This window comes from Grampus griseus (genome assembly GCF_964374135.1).
Source record: "Grampus griseus genome assembly, chromosome: 9".
Taxonomy (NCBI): domain Eukaryota; kingdom Metazoa; phylum Chordata; class Mammalia; order Artiodactyla; family Delphinidae; genus Grampus; species Grampus griseus.
Window position 1 is genome coordinate 88,460,486 of NC_139003.1, and position 21,961 is coordinate 88,482,446.

At 37.9% G+C, this 21,961-nt stretch overlaps 1 protein-coding gene across 1 annotated transcript in view; it reads right to left on the reverse strand.

Moving 5' to 3' along the window:
* The window catches only part of NAMPT (nicotinamide phosphoribosyltransferase), a 36,996-nt gene extending 15,518 nt beyond the window's left edge, over nucleotides 1-21,478 (reverse strand). The window contains exons 1-6 of the mRNA XM_082662510.1: nucleotides 21,262-21,478; nucleotides 14,963-15,119; nucleotides 12,903-13,006; nucleotides 10,596-10,724; nucleotides 5,115-5,273; nucleotides 4,405-4,541 (exon numbers count right to left, since the gene is read on the reverse strand). Coding sequence (XP_082518636.1) covers nucleotides 4,405-4,541; nucleotides 5,115-5,273; nucleotides 10,596-10,724; nucleotides 12,903-13,006; nucleotides 14,963-15,119; nucleotides 21,262-21,318 — 743 coding nt within the window. The 5' untranslated portion in view covers nucleotides 21,319-21,478. The remainder of the gene's footprint in view (nucleotides 1-4,404; nucleotides 4,542-5,114; nucleotides 5,274-10,595; nucleotides 10,725-12,902; nucleotides 13,007-14,962; nucleotides 15,120-21,261) is intronic.
* Nucleotides 21,479-21,961: the final 483 nt, after the last annotated feature.

Below are 21,961 nucleotides of genomic sequence, written 5' to 3' on the forward strand. Positions count from 1 at the left end.
TTATATGTTCCTGAATCATATCTCGTTTACTATACTACACCTTCAACACTGCAGAGAAGGTGAGTGATTTAGTTTAATAAATGCACATCAAAAGGTTAACTGAGTATCTGAGCCAAACCACTCCTTGGCCAATTTTTAAGACTGTAAGTAATCTCATTCCTCTCCAATAGTTATTTAGACTCTTAAGTCATGTTCAACCAACTATAAAACTACATTATCTTCTTTTTTAGTATTCCTGAACCTACCTCCTGAACCTACCCATTTAAAATGAGTGAGCTAAAAAGTACCTGCTGCAGACACTTTCTACGTTACACTGAGATGTTAGAAGGAATGAACACATACTCCCATTATTCTGCTAGGCCATGCAAGCATTTGGCTCCCTTCTGTGCATTTTCAAAACCATATACCAATAATAGAAGGGACACATTTTATCTTTCTTACATTTCAAAATCTTACACTTAAAAGCAATTACTTAGGCAATTATTTATACTACACCATGCATAGATACAGTAAACTAACTCTTTACCTGTTGTATCTTCAGTTGGCCAGTAACAGGTAGTCATTTATTTCACTTACAGATTATCCACTAGTACTTAATATATGCTCCGGGAATAAGAATTATAATATTTAGTTTCAGCAAAACATAATTAAGATGGGAAATAAAGCGTGTGAGTTTCTATTAGGCAAGTATTATTATAGTGATTTTTACACTGTCCTCAATAATGGTGGTTCTTTTTGAACAGATTAATGACATGTAACCTAAGTACTTGCTGGTTAACCAATATATAACATAAAAATTTTTTTAAATTCTTAAAGAAAACTTCATAATGAATTTTAGAATTGTTACCATTTTCTCATGCCAAGTAGTTTTTCTTTCTCCCTAATTTGCTAGTCTTTGCCTCTACCCCATTTTCCGAAGTAAAATGATGGAAAGTAAAACAACCCATTCATTTAACCCCATGCAGATATAAGATTATCTCAGAACTGTTTGAAAAGTCATACTAATTTATTTTTGAAATTGTTGTTTTATTCTTATTTTTTTTCTAAAGGACTGAAGTAAACAACTTTTCTTATGCGGGGGATGGCAGAGCATGCACATTTCAGGGGTGTAAAGACTTAGCTACCCAGAACTACTCTCATCTGAAATGGAGAGATAGCATATTTATATAAAACTCATTTTACAGTGAACAAAGTAGCTATGATGCCAACTCTCCACTTAATGCAAGTATCTGCAGGCTAAAGGGAAAATTAACACATGGATAAAGAGAAGCCCCTTCTTCATATCAAGAATTGCTATGGTCCCCTTTATAAGGGAGAGAATTAAGCTCAAAAAGTACCAACACTGGAGAGCTTTGCAATGTAAGAACAAACTCTTAGAGTTAAGAGGTCACTGTTTATGCCCTTATTTTTTACTAGCATTGTATCAATACAGTCAACTAACTCTGCTATTTGTGTGTATCACATCTAGCAAACTTAATGGTTCATTTTTAGTTTTTATCTTACTTGCTCTTTGGCATGTGAACTTTCCTGAAGCTTTCTTTCCCAATGACTTCAATGACATATCCCATGTTTTGATTTTTTTCCCCATACTTCTATGGGTCCTCTTCAGTTTCCCCTAGATGCTCTCCTTTCTCAATGTGACCTGGGGCACTGGTCTCTCTCTATACCTCCCTATGTGAAAAACACTCAAAAGCTTTTAAAAAATACCTTTGTAGTGAGAGTTTCCAAAATCTGTACCTTAGCCCAGGTTTTTTTTTTTTCTGGAATACAGATCCATTTTGTTAGGGAGGAAAATGAGTTTCTTCATCTCATCGTCCCACAGACATTCCCCATAGCACCCTCCACATAATCTAATCATAATAACATCTAGTATAATATTTGGTATATGGAGATCATAAATATTTGTTCAATGAATTCTACTTAATTTAATTTGATACCTTTCCAAAGTCTGAGGAAGAGTTATGTAATTGAATATTTTCAAGTCCAGATTCATATATTCTTTAAGAAAATATTTATAACAATAATGGCAATGTTCTAAATTTTAGTGTTTTCTTATTTTAAAGTTATCTTGGATGTTAGTTCATTTTCCCTCAATGACCTTCTGATGTAGGAGATGTAAAATTTTAGCTCCTCCTGCATGGAGGAACTGAAGAACAGAGAGATAAATGACTTGCCCAAGGCCACCCAGTATGTCAGCTGTAAGGTCACTCAGATTTCCCAACTTTCAGTCTACAGCTCTTTTCACTATACTTTGCTATTGTTTAAACGACCTGTCTATTTAAGAACATCTGACACATTAAAGAGTCAAATTTGCAGGTGTAGTAAATATTACAAGACTATAAAAATACAATAGATTTTCAACCTGTTTTAACATAAAGCCCTAAAGAAGATATCACCTTTATTCTCAGATGTATAGTATCATACTCATGATATTATTACTCTGAAACAAAAGCATCAATGAAGAGTCTAATATATGGGTACTACAAGAAGTTTTTTAGAAGGTGTACATATATCTAAGACCAAAAATAAAAATACTGCAACCCTAAAATCCTGGTCTGTTAATGTCACTCTTATTTTCCCAGTTTCACCAGTCTTGAAACTTACACGTGAAAGTATTCATGTCCCTACTAATAAAGCAATGCTAATGTATGTTAGCTGAATGTACCCTCTACTGAGCCCCAATTCAAATCATCATGTTCCAGCAATTTCATCTCCCTAGCCAATGCTCATGTTTATCCCCTTCTTTCCATTTATTTAGCCACTTGGATCTGAACCTCATCATCTGTCAAACTTATTGCAACAGCTTCCTATAAATCCTCCTAACTTTTCATTTCTATTTTTCAATTCATAAGATAGCCCACTATTACTCTTTCGACAGTATTTCTCTGATGACATCACTTCTTTGCTCAAAAACTTCAATGCCCACTCCCATTTGAAAATGGAATTAGAATAATCTAGCATGATGAGCAAATAGTTAACATTTCAATATCAAAATAAATTTGAGGGTGTTTACTAACCTGTCTTTCCACTCTACCCTACATTCCCTACAAAATGTCCCTACAAAATACATTTCAGCCCTTATTCCCTAAACACATCCATATTTGCCTCTTTCATTCTTGCTCCTTCAGGACAATGCTTAACACATGGTAGGCATGTAATAAATACTTAGAGAATGAATTATCTAATGTCTGCCATTAAATTTTACCAATCATTCAAGAAGTCAAGATTTGCATACCATCTCTATAAAACCTTTCTTGATCCAACCCTATCAGTGGCACATGACCCTACTTCTCCTTCCTTTGCACTGCTAGAGCACTTTAATTGTACCTCTTTAAAAGCACTTAACAGAGCAGAACGCTGCTAGTGTACTATTTTTAATCCAAAAGATAGGATTAATTCTTTACATCTTTCTATCCCTTGTAGCACCCAGTAGACTGCCTGAGATCAAAGCTCAGCTTTATTCACTGCTGGTTTTAACACCCTGCAATATTCAAGTATGAGTAGAATTTAATAAACTGCCCCGAATTAATTACATTAAATAATTTTTGTTATAAGAACCAGAAATAAGGTTTGGCATACATTTTAAAAACTCCACTAACTTTCAATAAAATTAACTCTAGGATCAGAGCAGCTATAGCCTAGATCATAATTGTCTTCTAGTTTAACTTGAGATGCTTTAGTAAAATCAGATAAGGAAGCGTAAGAAGACTCTAACACTCTTCCTTTCAACAAAAGGGCTAACTTGCGGGCTTCCATGGTGGTTGAGAGTCCGCCTGCTGATGCAGGGGACACGGGTTCGTGCCCCGGTCCAGGAAGATCCCACATGCCGCGGAGCGGCTGGGCCTGTAAGCCATGGCCGCTGAGCCTGTGCGTCCGGAGCCTGTGCTCCGCAACGGGAGAGGCCACAGCAGTGAGAGGCCCGCGTACCACAAAAAAAAAAAAAAAAAAAAAAAGGGGCTAACTTGCTCATCTATAATTGAGGGTACTGGGTTCAGAAGATAACTTCCAGAACAAAGATAAGTGAAGTCATGTAGAAAGCAGGGAAAGGGAAAACAGTGACCAGGTTTCACAGTGAGGGCTTCTAGACTTAATGAATACAACCTATCTGCACACGGCAATAGAGAAGCTAAAAAAATCCTTACAATAAAACCTACAGAGCAATATATATGAGTTGGAAAAAAGCTCCTAAATTGTTTCTATTAGGACAGTTACAAGTTCTCTACCTCCCCGAGACCAGTCTTTATACAGGGTATGAATACTGAATTAGTATTGCTTACATTCATGAAGATTTACTGTACTACCTGGCTCTGTAGTTAAACAAAACATCACTGAGTTACCAGAATGAAAAAATTTAGTTATAGAAAACCAAGGTTAGATAATAGGAGGATGAAAACAGAATTTTACCTGTGTTCTGCCGCTGGAACAGAATAGCCTGGAACAGGATCTTTCGTTCCATAATATTTTTTAATTAAAGCAATTCCTGCTACTGTATCTGTTCCTTTGAAGTTAACCAAATGAGCAGATGCTCCTATGCCAGCAGTCTGGAAAATAAACCATAAACCAAAATCCAAAAAAAGAAAAAGAAAAGACCCATACTTGAGATATAGAGCATAGCCCCCAAAGCAATTATCGTCTTCAGTTATTCCTAAAGAGATATTTAACTATTATCAGAGATAATAGTTTCTTATGACAAAGATCCAGTTTTTCCTAAATATTTAAGGATTCAACTGTTGCCTCCTCAAAGAGACCTATTTAATAGCGATCCACCCCCACTTCCCATCACCTCCTTTTCCCTTACTCTGCCTTGGCTTCCCTGTAGCATTATCTGACATCTGCTAATATTTATTTTATCTGTTTATCCATCTGTCCATCCATCCATCCAATACGTAAAGGACAAGGATGTTTACTGAAGGCTGTATTTCAGGTATTTCTAAAATAGGCTAACACATCTTAGGTATTTAATGTATATCTCTGATTGAATCTCTGGAATTTCAAAATGTGGCCTGCTTAGAAGCAAGATCAATCCCAGTAACTTCCCAAAAACTTTACAGTGGTAACCGTAACCTAACCGACAATCCACATTTTATTAATTGAAGTTCACTTCAGTTTCTTACCTCTTGGGAAGAGACTCCTCTGTAGCCAAAATCATGTAACTTGTACTCCAGACCATCTAAGTTACCAGACGTTTCTAACAAATATTTGGCCAATATTTTCTTCTGCTCTCTAGAATTTGTGGCCACTGTGATTGGATACCAGGACTGAACAAGAATAGTCTGTAGTAATAAAATCAACCACAAACATTAATACATAAAAAATTGGGTTCTTTCTGAGGAAAATCCTAGCTTTCTCTGGAGGTATGTCCTGGACTTCCATACTACTAGAAATACCAATTGGACATTTCAACTGTATGGCAGGACGCCTACCACATGCATTTCAGATACAGTGCCGAGCTCAGCTCTCAAATCCGCAACACAGAGGATAAGCAAACTCGGTCCTTAACAGTAAAGAATGTCAAATTACCTATTTTCCATCCAAAGCTCCAAAGTAGCAAATAATATTTGGAAAGACTATCTGTGATGAAGGACCAATGTATTTTTTTATTTTCAATCTATTGTGGACCAATAGTTTTATAAAATATACTCACACTTGGATGTTGAGGCAATTGCCATCAAAGTTTCTAAACGCTTATCCTTGATTTCCGTATTTAATGTGGACCTGCATCAAACAGTTCATGGACCAGCACTGGTCTTAATAGTCTACATCTTAAATAGTCTACATCTAAATAAGTTATTTATTTACTCCTCTAGGTAGTACTGGATCTAATTTTTCCTCGGATCTAACATGACTACTGGTAGGTTATGTACTTGAGGTATTTTTGTGTAGCACTAGACAATTCTATTCATTGAGCTATGCTTTATGTCCTTGGCTTTTATCAAAAGTCATTATAAGAGAGCCACAGGAAACATTTCTGCATATGCTATAAACTTGTGAGGTCGCTGTCTATTTTGTAACTCAGTTCCTATTACACAGGTTCCCAAGTGAGGAAATGAAAGAATTGCTGGGTTCCTACTTTCTGCTAAGAACTGTCCCTTGCTTTCCCTTTTTTCCTTGGCTGCCAGGAAACTCCAAAGAAAGTCTGATGCTTAATCACAGCAACTATACTAATTATGATAGCTTAGGAATTCACTCCTCCATTCTAGGATCGTAATTTTCTATCTTTTATTTTGTAAACCAGATAGTCTGCTATTACAAGCAGCTTCAAATTTGTTTTAGAAAGAGCTGCTAAGCTGACAACAACATCTGTGCTCACTCAAAAAGCTATTTACTTCCTTAATTAAATTTTACAAAACAATCTTTTGCTGAATACCAGCTAAGTGACCAATAAATAAAATAAGTAAAAACAAACAAAAAGATTAAACAACCTTGGACTTCCCAACTCAGTCACCTAAGAAAAACTGCAGCATTGGATTCCTATGATTGATTAACTATGGCTCCAAATTCTTTGCAGCTCCTCCCATCAAGAGATGGAATCTATCTCTTCATCCCTTGATTCCAAGCTGTCCTTTTGATTTGCCTTTGACCAACAGAATGTAGCAGAAGCCATATTTATGACTTCCAAGCTTCTGTTTCAAGAGGTTTTATAGCTTCTACTCTCATTTTCTTAGAACCTCGAGACTGCTGTGTTATAAAGAAGCCTAAGTCATGAAAAGAGGTCCAGCAGTCCCAGTTACCTGAGCTGAGGCCCAGACATGGGAGTGAGGCCATTTCAGACTGTTTTATCCGAGCTGAACCCTCAGCTGAACGCAGACTCATATAAGTCCAAGCAAGACCAGCAGAGAACCATCCAGTCAACCACAGAATCATGAGAAATAGCAGTTGTTTTATTTTGGGGTAGTTTGTTACATAACGGTAGAAAACTGACGCAACTCCTAACTTGAACTCTATGACAAATCACCTCTGTCTAAGCATTCCACTCCTGAAATTATTCTTTCGTAATTGCAGTGATTCCACTGCCAGTGCCCATGATTATCCTGCTTCTAATCTTTAGCTTCTCTGACTTACTCTTTATACTGCACTGGTTATCCTTCTAAAGTTAAGAGTTTTATTCAGGTTTTGCCATTCCTTAAAATCCTTTAATGGCTATCTATTGTCCACAGAGGAAGACAGCCAATTCGTGTTGAAATTTGAGGGCTTTTACAAACTTGCCTTGTTTACCATCTAAAGATTTATCCCTTATGGTATTTTCCACTTTTATGCTATAGTCTCCCTTGGGCTACTTGCCATTCTAAGAATACCTCACCTTTTCCTGTCCCTTATTAAAAGCTTATTTTCCACTTCATGATATCTTAGACAGAATTCCCTATTTTTGCTACCAATTCAGCATTCTTACTTATATTAGTGGTTAGTTAAGAATAAATTGCTCCTCCTCCAAAGGCCCTTAAGTAAGATATAACTTACTCTAATTTCTGTGCCCAGCAATTTTTGGGTATATAACTGTAATCAATACTCATTTGCTGAAGTTAATTCAATCAACTCTCACATTTTTAATTTAACTTAGACTGATATTATCTAGGAGTATGAGAAAGATAGAAAACATAATGTGAAAAACTCTAGTTGAGTTATAAAGGTAGAAGATTGACCTTACCCCTCGAAAAATGCCAGGGAAGGAGAGAAATAACTATGAGACACAGTGATCCTTCACATCACCATTTCCTTTTCATAGTCCAACAAAATCAGCTTAAATTATACTCTTAATAAAATCACTCCCCTTTAAAAAAGATCACTGTAGGTGTAAGCAAGGGAAAAAAAGGCAAGTTAGTTTGGGTTAATTCAAGGTCTAACAAAGTGGCCTTGTTGGAAACTTCTGCAAAACAGCAATTTGCCCACACAAATCAAGATAAAATTTTTAGCTGAAAACTAAGACTAAAGTAAATGAACCTGCAAGTTTTATTTAAGAAGTGTTCATTATAACGTTACTGTCCAGGATAAGGAATTTTAAAGAATAAGAAATGGTGTGGTATAGTCGAAAGGGGACTGGACCTACACTGTTAACTAGCCTGTTCACCTCTCAGGGCTCAATTTCCTCATCTGTGAAATGAGGGCATTTGATCAATGTAATACTTTTAAAGTCTTCTTTTTAACAGCAAAAAGGTATTGTTTTGTTTTTTTGGTTGGAAGAAATGGTTAAGTTTAGCCCAATATGTTCATTCTTCAGCCCCTCACAAGTCTGAGACACCTCTGAAGAACACTTAGACTCTCTTAAACATGTTTTAAAATCTGATTTGAGGGCTAAGGTTTCTTCTAGCACCGATACTGAAATTGATAAAGCAATTCAATAATTTTAGTGGATTTTAAAATTCAGTGTACAGTGAATCAAAGAATGTTATTAATAACTTTGCACCGGGAATTCCTTGGCGGTCCAGTGATTAGGACTCAGCGCTTTCACTGCCCGGGTTCAATCCCTGGTCAAGGAACTAAGATGCAACAAGCTGTGCAGTGTGGCCAAAAAAACCCACAAAAAAACACCACACACACACTCTCACACACACACACACACACACACTTTACACATACTGGCAAAGGGAACTGGAAGGAATACTACTTAGTACTGTTATTTAAAATGTTTTAAATCAAGGATTTCCTGAAGAAAATCTCAAGTTTTTAAATAACAAGTTTGTTGGATTTGGTAACAGATTCCATTTATGAGGTGGTAAACTTGGGCTGGAGATGGATAAGAGGAAGATGAACCTCCTCTAACCCCACACAGAAACCCACGAAAGAGGCAAAGTGACTCTGAGAAAGCGGCTTCTGGAGACTCGGTATTTAGATTACACACAGTTTTTTATAAAACATAGGCTCTATCACAAAGGGATTGTTTCAGAACATACATTTTTGTGCCTTAGATAAAAATACCTACCAAGGAATGAAATTATTTAAATAATATACATTAGAATAGGAGGTAAACTCAATAAGCAAATGAAAACAGGGCATTTTTTTTCTTCAAAATCTAACAGCCTCATATTGGATTTTATGTTTAATAATTTTTAAACTAAAAATATTTTTCTATTTGCTAACAAACTGCTGTTAAGATGGCCGTATATAAACTTTTTTACTTTACGGTTTTTTTATAGTGAAATACACCAAAATAACGATTATTAAAACAGGTAGTTAAAAAAAAACTTTTTTTAAGGCTAGTGTTTTTCACTTTCTTAAGAGGATAAAGTAAAACATACATGAAAAGCAAGGCAGACTTGGAACTAGTTCTCTGCTGAACATCTGCTTTATGAAACTCCAATTCAACACAGGGGAAGAGTACTTATTGACTAAATCCTCAATCAGAAAACTAAAAAGAAAAAAAAGTGAAGCAAGGTGATTCACAAATGATGATTTTCAAAATAAGATTTATCTGTGTGGGACCTTTTGGCACTGAGCGTAAAGGATACACTAGATGATGCGGTTCAGAGCTCTTCTACTCTTTATAATGCCTTCCCCTCAAAATAAAACATCTGCCAGTAAAATAGCATGAGAACTGTTAATAATATGTTTCCTTTTACTCTGAGTTCATGAGTTAATTCAAAGTTTTAATACATAGAAGTAAACTATTTTAAATCTTTACTTTAGTTAATTGTTCACTGTTTCAGAGCCTGTTAGGCTATTATAAATTGATGGCCCACCCAGAGTCTAAAAAGAAAGTTCCTGTCGACTTAGCAAAAATGTATTTCAAAAATATTCCTGACCTCTTACTTTTTCTAAACTTTTTCCAGTCTTTATAAATGAACCTCAAATGTATTATTTTATAATAGAACAAATTAGTTTAACCAATACATTAATAAGACAAAAAGTACCAAGCACTAAGTAAACACCTCTCAGATAGTGGGGTGACATTATTCTACGGTTACTTCCTAGGATATTTCTTCTTATAGATAAAAATCTAAGCTATTGATAATCTAATTAGATTATTAATATCAAAGCGATGAGGCTGTGAAAACATGATTGCTTAAGTACAGATACCAGGAAAGCAAACAAAGCCCTGTAATATAAACTCACAGCCTATAATGTACTCTCCTTTTGAGATTAGAAATTAAAACCATCAGTGAATCTTGAATATATTTAAATGAGAAATACCAGGTGGTAGAGTCTAGGCCCTAAACTGATTAGGTAAGAATAAAGAAAACAGTTACTAAGAAGCTGAACAAAATTCTTTTAGTCTAACTGGAACAGAACAGCCATAAAATGTCTTAAGTTACTAAAAATACACCTGTGCTGTTTTTGTAATCTTTCTCTATGATGGTATATATTTAGGATTGCAACAAATAAGATGGAGGCCAACTGAGCTTTAACAGTAATAATTCTTTACAATTTGATTTTAAGATCTCAGAAGACTAGATTTTACTGGAAGGAAACTTAAAGATTATTTAGTCCAACTGTCATTTTATAGGTGAGGAAATTGAGGCCTGGAAAGGTTTAGTAAATTTTAGGAGGTTACATAACTTTATTGGTAGCATTTTTTAAACTAGAATCCCAGTTGAATGGTTTTTACATCTACAATTAATGTTAAGTAAAAGTGAAAAGCAAAACAAAACAAAACAATTCACCTCAATCCAATTTGTAAGCCAGTAACACTCTGGATCTGTGTTTTCCACTGTGAAGAGAACATTTCCTCTGGGAATGACAGAGCCCTCAGGAACAGCTTTTACTTCTATTGGAAGATGCCCATCATATTTCTGGTAAGAGACAATAATGAAATTATTAATTCAGCAGGTGGTATGCCATTACCTGTTTAAATAAGGTTCTTTATATTTTACAGAAGCTAAACTTGCTGTCATAGAAATTGCAATTGTAGATCTTATTATATTGCTAGTAATCTGGTCAGAATATCCTTATCCTCCTGAAATAAAATTAGCTAAAATGATTAACAGTTTAGTACTAGCATTAATTTTTAAATTTTATGCTGTAAAAGTACTTCTGCTAAGAAAATTTGTCACTTGAAGAGAATTTCAAACTGATTTCAAAACAAAAAAGTTGTTTTCCTATTCCTTCCAAAAAAAAGAGTTTATTCCAACATATTCTAAGAGGACTATCTCTCTTCTAAGTAGGTCATTTTCCTAAAAGAAAGGCTAAAGACTGAAAGATAAAATAATGGACTGCTATTAGAGAGCACAACAAAATGAACAAACAAATAAGAAAAAGAGAGCACTCCTTGCCAGTAGAAGAATCTTAAACAGGTTTTCTCTATACTGGTAGTAGACCTGATACCATTTTGGTAGTAGACAGACCAATCATAAGTATACTTTCTAGAGCTTTGGCAGTCAATATCCAAGTGCAACAATTCTCTCCCAAATTAGGCTGAGGATATAGTGGCTACATGGTATGTTACTAGATATTTAATTACGCCTCCCCCTTTTTAAAGTTAAAAGCTGTGGCTAACTTTTGGCTAGTAAGGTTTATTTATGTGATTTGGGACAAGGTAACTAGAATAAAAAAAAATCACGTTACAGCAGAAAGAATAATGCCTTAAAATCCTAGCTTGGATGCAAAAGCAGGTAGGAAACTGTGGGCAAGTAATTTAGAATCGCAAGGTCTCAGACTCCATGCTTGTAAAAGGGGTTACAGAAGATTATCTCTAGGGAATCTATGAATTCCTAAGATTCTCTGAATATAAAATAAAAAGGTTTACCACCCTGACCACTGAGAATTCTATTACTAAGCACAGCACTTAACTTACCTATAACTATAATCCTCACAACAAACCAAATGGGTTAAGTGTCAACCAAATGAGTTAGCCAACATAATCAAAATATGTTCGCCAACATATTTTACTGACCTTACTCAAGATATGGGACAACTAGCAGCGTGCTTACTCAACTTCTTCAAAGACCAGTAATTACCAAACAGTAAAATTCAATATTACGATACAGGCAGGAAAGTTAAAGTATTTCTAATTACTTTGTGTTTGATAGTTTACAATGAAAAAGACATTCATTTTAAAGATAATGAACACTTAACATAGCAAGATGCCAATAGATCCCATTCCCAACCTATCTTTGTAACAGAGAAAACCACCAGGGGACATTCAACACTTATGACTCAATTCCCATGTCTTTGGATGCCCAAAAGTTTAAGCAAGGAATCCAAACATGTTAGGTAGGAATATTACAGTACAATAAAGAATGAAAATTAACTTCATAGATTTGCACCAAACCATTCTTCTAACTATTCAGTAAGGGAAATGTCCTAGAAGTATTGCATAGAGACAGACTCACAGCATCTATTTTCTTAGATAATGTACAGTCCAGAAAATAGGCTTAAATTTTCAAATTGCCAAATAATCATGCTCTTTCTTAATTATAATGTATTTTCAAAGAAAGGATTAAATTACCTTTCTGAAAAATGTTATTTAAATTATAATACATATTACAACAAATTACTTAGATATGCTATAGATTTTAGATACTAATGATGTGTTACCAGGAAAAAAAAATTAAACATTAACTTTTCACAAGAATGTCTAAATAGCCATTATATTTATAGGGTCACAGACAGAAAAGAGTTACAATTACAGTTGACCCTAGTACAATGCTTGTATTAGAGGCACCCACCCTCCTCTGCACAGTCAAAAATCCATGTATAACTTATGGTCAGCCCTCTGTAACTGTGGTTCCTCTGCATCTGTGATTTTGCATCTGCGGATTCAACCAACTGCAGATTGTGTAGTACTGCAGTATCTACTACTGAAAAAACTCCACATGTACATGGACCCATGCAATTCAAACCTGTGTTGTTCAAGGTTTGAATACCTGTGTTGTGTACAGTCTAATCTTCTATTCAAATTCCATGGCAAGAAATTCTGAACTAAAAGCAAAACCAAAATACATAGGTCAAAACATGAAACCATTTTTTACCTCAAGAATGTAGTTCCATCCCTTTTCATTAAAGACATCGTCTTGGAAATGCTCTTTGTACACCTCTTTGGCTTCCTGGATCTTCTCTTTGGTCACTACTTTACCTAAAAAAATAAACATCTCCTGTTTACATTTCTAAAGGCATGCTGTGAGTTGCTGAGTTGTCATAGGATTAATGTCTCTAGCTATTTCGCCCATTCTGTGGATTAAAAAAACAAGAACTGAGGTTAAATGATTCACCCAGAGTCAACAGCAGAGTCAGAAAAGGAATTTGCACTTCTAACCACTCGCTCTAAGCATAAATGTTAATTTCTTATTTGAAAAGCAAATTTGCAATAGAAGAGATTATTACATGTATAGTATTTTTAAAAAATCACAGTAATAAATTAACTTTTGGGAGATTTTTTAAAAATCTCTATTAATTTATACAGTCTTCAGATTTGAGAGTAAGCCTTTGATAGCTGGCTTTCCAGGTGAATCTGCTCACTTTATTCATAAAGGATGTCTTTGGGGCTGATAATCCAATAATTTTTACAATGCCTAAGTTTTTGCCCCCCAAATATACTTTTAGCTAACTTTATCTGTAAAATGAAGATAATAGTAGAGTACCTACTTTTAGAGTGGTTGTGAGGACGAAATGAGTTAAGACATCTGAATTAAAGCACTTAGAATAATGCTGGCCTATAACACACAATATATTTTAGCTGTAATTAATAACATTTTATAAAGTTTTTAAGCTGTAGAAAATTGAAGTGTGACATTAGTCTTTGGTAACTTTCTCTAAATAAGATCGCTAGTAAATTCATTTAAAATATCTTGGGTAATCTTGTTGCAATGAAGTACTTTGGATATCCAAGTAGGTTTTCAATAGTATAACATATCTGAACTATCTGATCTTAAAATTGCCAAGGTTACAGAAAAACGTCATCATCTGCATAAAATTCAAGTTATTCTGTATTCAATTCTGAGATTACTTTTATGTGCAAAGGTTAGAAATGAAATTTTCCAAAATGTATAAAAAACTTGGGCACTGTTTCCCCCCTCCAAATACCATTACAAAATAAGACTAGAAATGGACTTTCAAATAAGAAAGCACAGAAATTATTTCAGGGATTTTTTTCTTCTTTAAAATGCATTTGAGGGACTTCCCTAGTGGTCCAGTGGTTAAGACTCTGCCTTCCAATGCAGGATGCAAGGGTTCGATCCCTGGTCTGGGAACTAAGATCCCACATGCCGTGGGGTGTGGCCAAAAACTTAAAAAAAAATGCATTTGAGACTAAGTCCACCGTTACAGGTAGTTTTGAAAAATAGGCCTTTAAGGTAAAACTGACTAGCAAAACATATTCTAATTATAATTGCTACCACAATTCAAAATGAGTTCCCAGGTCAGTAACAAATCCTTTATTTTGAATTAATGACTAACGTCTATTAACAAACCAGATTAGCCTCAGAAAATTATTCACTTTTCTAAATTTATTCCCAATCTTACTAGTTTCAGAAAATCTTTGTCCTATTTAGAACACCAAGCACATAAGTCAAATTATAAAATTTAATGCTTTCAAATTAACAGATTTCTAAAAATTCCAAAACAACCCCTAAAATAGTTAGGGTAATTAAATAAACATCAAACTAGGACTTCCCTGATGGCGCAGTGCTTAAGAACCCGCCTGCCAAGGCAGGGGACATGGGTTCAAGCCCCGGACCGGGAAGATCCCACATGCCGCGGAGCAACGAAGCCCGTGAGCCACAACTACTGAGCCTGCGCTCTAAACCCGTGAGCCACAACTACTGAAGCCCGCGCGCCTAGAGCCCGTGCTCCACAACAAGAGAAGTCACCGCAATGAGAAGCCCGCGCACCGCAACGAAGAGTAGCCCCCACTCGCCGCAACTAGAGAAAGCCCGCGTGCAGCAATGAAGACCTGATGCAGCCAAAAATAAATTTAAAAAAAATCAAAATTAGACTATTCAAAAAGGTACTTAAAATAATACAACAATATAGGAGGAAAACTATGATGAGGTATATAAAAGCAGTGTTTTAAACATATTAGGAAAAACAATACCTTTTAAGTACTTATTAAGAATGTACTGCAACCCATAAAATACTGTTTCCTCATATTTCACCTTCCTTATTTTGGAGTTTTCTGTCTTCTTTTCACGGCATTCAAAGTAGGAATAAACTTTGCTTGTATTGGGTGGGTACTGTTTATAGTGAGTAACCTATATGAAAGAGAAAATACCTGAATTAGAAAATACCAGAAGAATAGAATGTAAATTATGATAAAAAGAGCTTGAAATTATTTAAAACCAGAGAAACTATAGCAGAAATACAAATCAATAAATTGTTATTTTATAAATAGTTCCTGCATTCACAAATATATAGTCTGTACCAACTGTGTATCAGGCCCTGCTTCAGATGCTGAGGATGGGGAAGTAAAACAGACCGACTAGGCCTTCCTCCCATAGGGCTAGTGAGGGCTGAGAGATCATAAACAAAATAATTTGAGCTAGATGGATGCTATGAAAAATTAAAAGAAAATGATGGACTAGAAGGGGCCTGGGAGACTAAAGAGGAGGCCAAGAAGGCTTCTCTGAGATAGTAACATGTGAACAAGATTTACTGACGAGGAAATAGGAAATATCTTGACTTCAGGGACGGAAGAGAATGAAGACCACTGTGGTTGGCGCTTAGAGAATGGGGAGCGGCACATGGTAAGGTCAGAGAGAGAGAGATGCACAGACAAGATCATGTAAGGCTCACAGGCTACCAAGGAGCCTGAATTTTACCGGAAGTGCAGTGGGAAGCCATTAGCATGCTTTAAGCTGGAGTGAATATGATCTGATTCACCTCTGACAAGGATCAGCTTGGCAGAGATGGAGAATGGATTATGGGGTGACCAGAGTGGACACAGAGCATTAAGAGGCTACTGCCAAAGACTAGGTTAGGTGAGAGACTGGCTCAGTATCTTTGGAGAAGTAGGCTGATAGATTAGATTTGGGAATAAAGACGGGAAGGAATTAAGGATGTCTCCTAGATTTTTGGCTTGACAACTGAGTGAATAATGGTGCCATTTACTGAGATGGGGAAAGCCATTGGAAGGACTGGGTAAGGAAATCAAGAGCTTAGTTTTAAATATGTTAAGTAAACACTAACAAAAAGTTTCATAATATTCAAAATTAAAGTGACCTGCCAAAAGGGAGCCCTTAAATCATGTTGTTTTTCAGCACTGCTTTGACTTACATTACTAGAGAAAATAGTTGTACAATAAATTTAAAATTACTTATAAGATGAAGAGGAAAAAAACAAATTTCTCATAATATCCTCAGCTAACATTACCCCTAAAAATGTTTCCTCAAGTGGCATAGCCTTCCTGCAACTAACAGAGTACTGCCAGTACTTAAATATATGTGTGGTAAGAACAGAGGCACACAGGAAAATGTAGCTCTTCTAATAAAACTTAGTTTCACAGTTAGTTATGTGGTTGATTTACTTCATGAAAAAATAAGCTTCTAAAAACTGCAATCCCAGATATCCCTGTATAACAGTTCAAGAGAGGTATGAGAAATATTTAAGTTGCATAGAATCTTTCTGTGACAGCGAAGTATAATTTTCTCCTGAGCTTCTCTGGATTTCCCATAAGGGTGACGTGATATATTTCCAAGAGCTTTCCTCCCACAATGGGATCACACGACCAAAGGCAACTACTACTAACCACCTTTTACAGTTAATCACTAAGAAATAATCACAAGCCAACATTTTAACAGCACCATGTGTATGGAAGAGCACGTGGAATAACAGACTCAAAGTCACAAACTAAGCTATGTTACCTATGTAATATCTAAGGGCACTCATAAGAGGAACTTCCATTGGCTAAGACTCTCTGCCTCTTCAAAGGTGATGTGCCAGAAACAGCAAAAATCATAACTGATTCTTTCTTCTTTTCAATATTATTCAAGATTTGTCAAGCCCTGGACTTCTGTTGCCCCAGAAAATAATTCATTGCTATTTGGCTTTTGAAGTAATAACTTCAAAATACAACTTAAGGATTTTTGGATTACATTATTTTGGTGAAGGTGATAAATTGTAAAACCAGCCATTATCATTATGCTGCCTCTTCCCTTAAATCGGGCAGAGTTCCTGGCAACTTGTACCTTTTTTTGCCGCAGCTTTAAGAGAGATTTCATAAACTGACAAAAAGGATACCAGTTTCTGGTATTTTTGTTTTGCAAGATACTCTACAATCATTACTGACCTAATCCAATCTTCCTAGGAGGTATGTTCATGATTTACATGCAGGATTTTATTTCTGTTGCCTGAGTTTTTCCTATAATTTATAATATAAAACTTATTGGAAAAACTCTATCCTAAGAATGAACAGGTACTCTCTGACATACAAACTGCAGCAGGACCACGTGTCTCACAAGGCTTAGGCTGCTGCTGTGACCATACTTAAGTGCCTGTTCAGAAGCGGTGAAAGAGAAGCAACTATGAAAAATAGGAAGACACTGCGTAGCTAAAAGTCCAAGGCAGGACTAACTTGCCCATAAGATTCTCATCTATCCCCAAATCTTTTCCTCCAAAAAGCCCCAAATTAAGATTTGTTATTCCACTACTAATGAGGAAGCAAGCTCTTCTTTAAAAAAAGCTAACTTGGGTGCTTAATCATCATACATGAATTATACAGCCTCTTATAACTTTTCTAAAATCAACTTTCACCCATCTTAGATTGTAAGGGACATCTTTCATATTTTATAATATGTAGTAGGTCTCCAATATTTATTAAATTAATGCATGAAAATGTGCTGAGTTCTAGATAACCATTTTTAAATGACCTTTTGAGAAGCAACCCACACTGGACGGCACATTTCATAACTAACATGTGATGTGGTTTAAACTGTAAATTGCTTAGGGATTACTTTCTTGTGCTATACATTATCTTTTCCAACTAGGGCTCAATTGACAACATCATCCATTTTAATCTGCTAACAGGTAAAATGTTCAGAAATGTTAAAATGATTCTCTGCTGTAGTTTGTTACAAACATTATCTACATAGAAGGGGAAGGAAGAATGGAACAGAAATGAATCTTTTAATGATCCGGTTATTCTGAAACTGATCAATGGCTATCCCAGAAATAACTGAAAAAAATGACCTGTCTCTTTTACAAAAAAACGTTCCAAATGCTTTTTAAGCACTGCAATGGCTAAGGCCAGCCCAAACGCACCTTTCTCTAGCTGGCTTAGCACAATGTAGATATAACACAGTAGATAATTTTACTTTAAACCATTTTGAAAACATAAATGGTTAACACTTAAGATTAAGTGTCCTTTTCATTTGTAACAAGAACCCAGGATAAAAATAGAAGAAACAACCACATTCACCTATTTCCTTAGTTCATCAATATGTATAATAAAGTATGAGATTACAGAAATGAGTATGTATCTTAAATGCCTCTCCTTTGGCCCAAATTGTCCTGATCCCTCTGGAAAGGATACAAGTGAAAACAAAATTCCCACATGTTGTCATGCACTTGGACACTATCCCATCTACTTGCAAAACACCTTTCTCTAGTGCCTAGACAGCCAATTATCCTTGCTTCAGTTCTAGAAAAAATAAATCAACAATATCCTGCTCTCTTCCACCAATACATCTAAAGCTGTTAGCTCCCTACTTTAACTGGCCAACAGTATGCAAGTACTGATAAGGATATGCATGTAACATTCTCATGTAATTTCCTAATAAAAGTGTAATTTCACTACTTCTAGACTCAAGATTACCATTTCTGTCTCCTCTTCATCTAAGAAGATAAAAAGCTGAAAATACTAAAGAGGCTATAAGGACCACTAAAAGTGTAAGGAAAATGAAACTTAAACGACTAAATTGTGAGTGTGCAATACACTACTTATTTTACTGTATTGCTGTAAACCACTGGTATAAAACATATCATCCTGACTGAATCCTCTTGAGGGTTTTTTTGTGGGGAAGGGAGGGAAATGAAATATCTTACGCAGGTGATAATCTTCTTAAAAGGTTTTATATTCGAAATGGGATAAAATACACCAGTCTGACCTGAAAATGTACAGGAATAAACTTTACTAAATAGATGCAAATTCTGATAGTGTTGTTAAGTATGCCTTGCTAGCAAATTAGAAAACTTTAAGGTAACCACTCTTACCTTTCATCCCAGGAAATTGATGTTAAAGCAATTTACATTCCTTATATATAATGGCTAGAGGAACTACAAACGAAAGAAGCTTGCACACTGTTTTGTAATGTTTAAACCATTTTGAAAATATAAATGGTTAACACTTAAGTGTCCTTTTCATTTATAACAAGAACCCAGGATAAAAACAGAAGAAACAACCACATTTACCTATTTCCTTAGTTCATCATTATGTATAATAAAGTATGAGATTACAGAAATGAATATCTATTTATTTAAATTTATTTATCGTATTTATTTATTTTTGGCTGTGTTGGGCCTTCGTTGCGGTGCGCGGACTTCTTATTGCGGTGGCTTCTCTTGCTGCAGAGCACGGGCTCCAGGCGCACGGGCTTCAGCCGCTATGGCTCGTGGGCTCTAGAGTGCAGACTCAGTAGTCGTGGCCCATGGGATTAGTTGCTCCGCTGCACGTGGGATCTTCCCGGACCAGGGCTCGAACCCATGTCCCCTGCATTGGCAGGCGGATTCTTAACCACTGTGCCACCAGGGAAGCCCTGAATATATACTTTAAACGTCTGTTTTGTTTTTTTTAAAAGTTGGACCAATCAACCTCCGTTTATATTTCCCATTTTCAATAAAATAAGTTACTACATTAAAAAATCTGAAAATTATTTTAAAGATTTAGTTAAGGACAAAGTTCTAGAAAACTATGCATGAGACCATTCTAAAATCACTATTAAAAATACTCAAAACACTATAATTGAACTAAGAGACCACAAGAGGAGCACAAGTAAAAATACCCTTGATAGCACTATGATATCCTTGCAATTGTGTAGATTTCCACTTTAAAATTCCATTTAAAAGACCACTTGTTAAAGAAACTTGGTTCTACTTTAAATAATAACCCACCTAAATTATCATAAGTAGAATCTTAAACCAGCTGGGAAGGAAAGTTCAACAGAGAACTTAAGTAAAATGGGATTCTCCAAAATACTTTATTGGAATATTTAAGAAAAAACAAAAAGCAACAAAAACCACAACAAAAACCAAAATCTGAAAACATTATGCTTTAATCACTATATTCCAAACTACCATGCTGCTCAAGTAAAAACGAAAATTTATTCTGTGAAAGTGGAGTTTCCAGTCTGACATGTCATCTTTTAGGTGTCCTGGCTAACAAAGCTTGTTAGCAAAGTATAATCCAGTTTATTTCATATAATTTGGAAACTAGGGGAAAGGATATTTGCCGGATTTCTCTTTAATCACTCTTCCCTTTACTAATGTGTGTGAGTTTCAAATAAAATTAACGGGTCAGCTATACATGCAAGCGTCCAATAGCCATAGTAAGAGAATGTTGTGTCGCTTCTCTCTCAACAAGTTCTCCAAGGTTAACTACAGTTCCTTTAACACCTCGTGTTTCACTTTCCTTTTCACAGAAACCTCACAGGGATCCTAATGGAATAAGGGCAGATCGGCCTTTCCAAGAAGAGGTACGGAGCGTGAGTGATCACCAGGAGCAAGGGAGTCTGAAACGGAGGCCAGTGGAATGGGACGGGGGATCCAGCCGGGCCACAGGCACAGGAACGTGGCTGGCTGCTCTGGCATCCCTACTAGGACTTCGCCCACCCGTTCCTCGGGAAGGGGCGTACCTGCCGGCTAAGGCGTGAGCGCGCTCGACTCAGCTCCGCGGGGGAAACCCCACTTCTCAAACCCGGCTCAGTCTTTCCACCGTGGAACCCCAGGGGCCGTTACCTAACTGACCCGCTCCTCGGGCGAGCCCTCGCTCAGCCCGGCCCGGGGCCAAAAGGCCGTGCTCCTGCGGAAGGCGTGAGCTCGGCCGGTGACGCCCTAGCCACCCCGGCCGCCGGCCCGCTGAGCCGAGCTGAGCCGCCCCGAGCCCCGGGCAGCAGGCGAGCGGCACCAGCTCGGGCCCGCCTCAGCCCCTCGCCGCGCCCCCCCCAACCACGCACCCCCAGGCCCCGCCTCCTGCCGTCTATCCCTCCATCCCTCCTCCATCCGCCTCCTCCCCACTGCGGCGCCAGCCTCACCTGCCCCTAGTCGCCGCCGCCGCCGCCGCGCCTTCCCTCGGGGCCGCCTCGCGCCACGACCCCAGCCCGGCCGCCCCTGCCCCGCAGCCTCGCGCTGGTCCCCGACGCGCCCTCTCTTCCTCCGTCACCTGCCCCCGCCCCGAGCTTCTACCTTGTACGAGTCGGTGGCCAGGAGGATGTTGAACTCGGCTTCTGCCGCAGCATTCATCTCGGGCCGGAGTGTAGGGGCCGCGCGCCGCGGACTGCCCGGCGCGGCTGCGAGGAAGGAGAAAAATGGGCTTCACCGCGCTCCGTTGCTTAAGTCACCGCTCTGTCGGAGAGGGAGGGTGAGAGGAGGGGGAAACGGAGCCGGGAGGAGGGACCAGAGGAGGGCAGGCCTGGGAGCCGTGACGCGGCGGGGGAGGCGGCGCGCGCGCTCGCAGTCTAGGGACTCCGGCGGCCTCCTCACCCCGACTCCCCGCCCCCGCCCCATCGCCCTGGCGGGGACGCGAGGGGCGGGGCGCGGCCGCGCGTGCGCAGCGCGCAGGGGGCGGGGCGGGTAGGACGTGAGGCACGCTCTCTTCTCGGAGACGCCCATCCCGGGAAGCCTGAGGCTGCGAGGCCGCCCCGGCCCTTGACCCGGGCGCCGGCTTGGCTTTCGTTTCCCTGCCCGGCGCAGTGGGGCGGGGCCGAGAGGGGGCGTTCCCAGCCTCGCCACCTCTGCGATTAGCCGGTTCGCCCGCCCCGCTGGCACCTTCCTATCCTACCCAGTCCTGGCCCGTTTTCTGAGTCCTCTTGAAGTCACGCCACCCGGCTAGGGGACAAGGAGCCTCCCTCTGCCCGTCTCTCCGTCCCCCTCGCGCACGTACTCA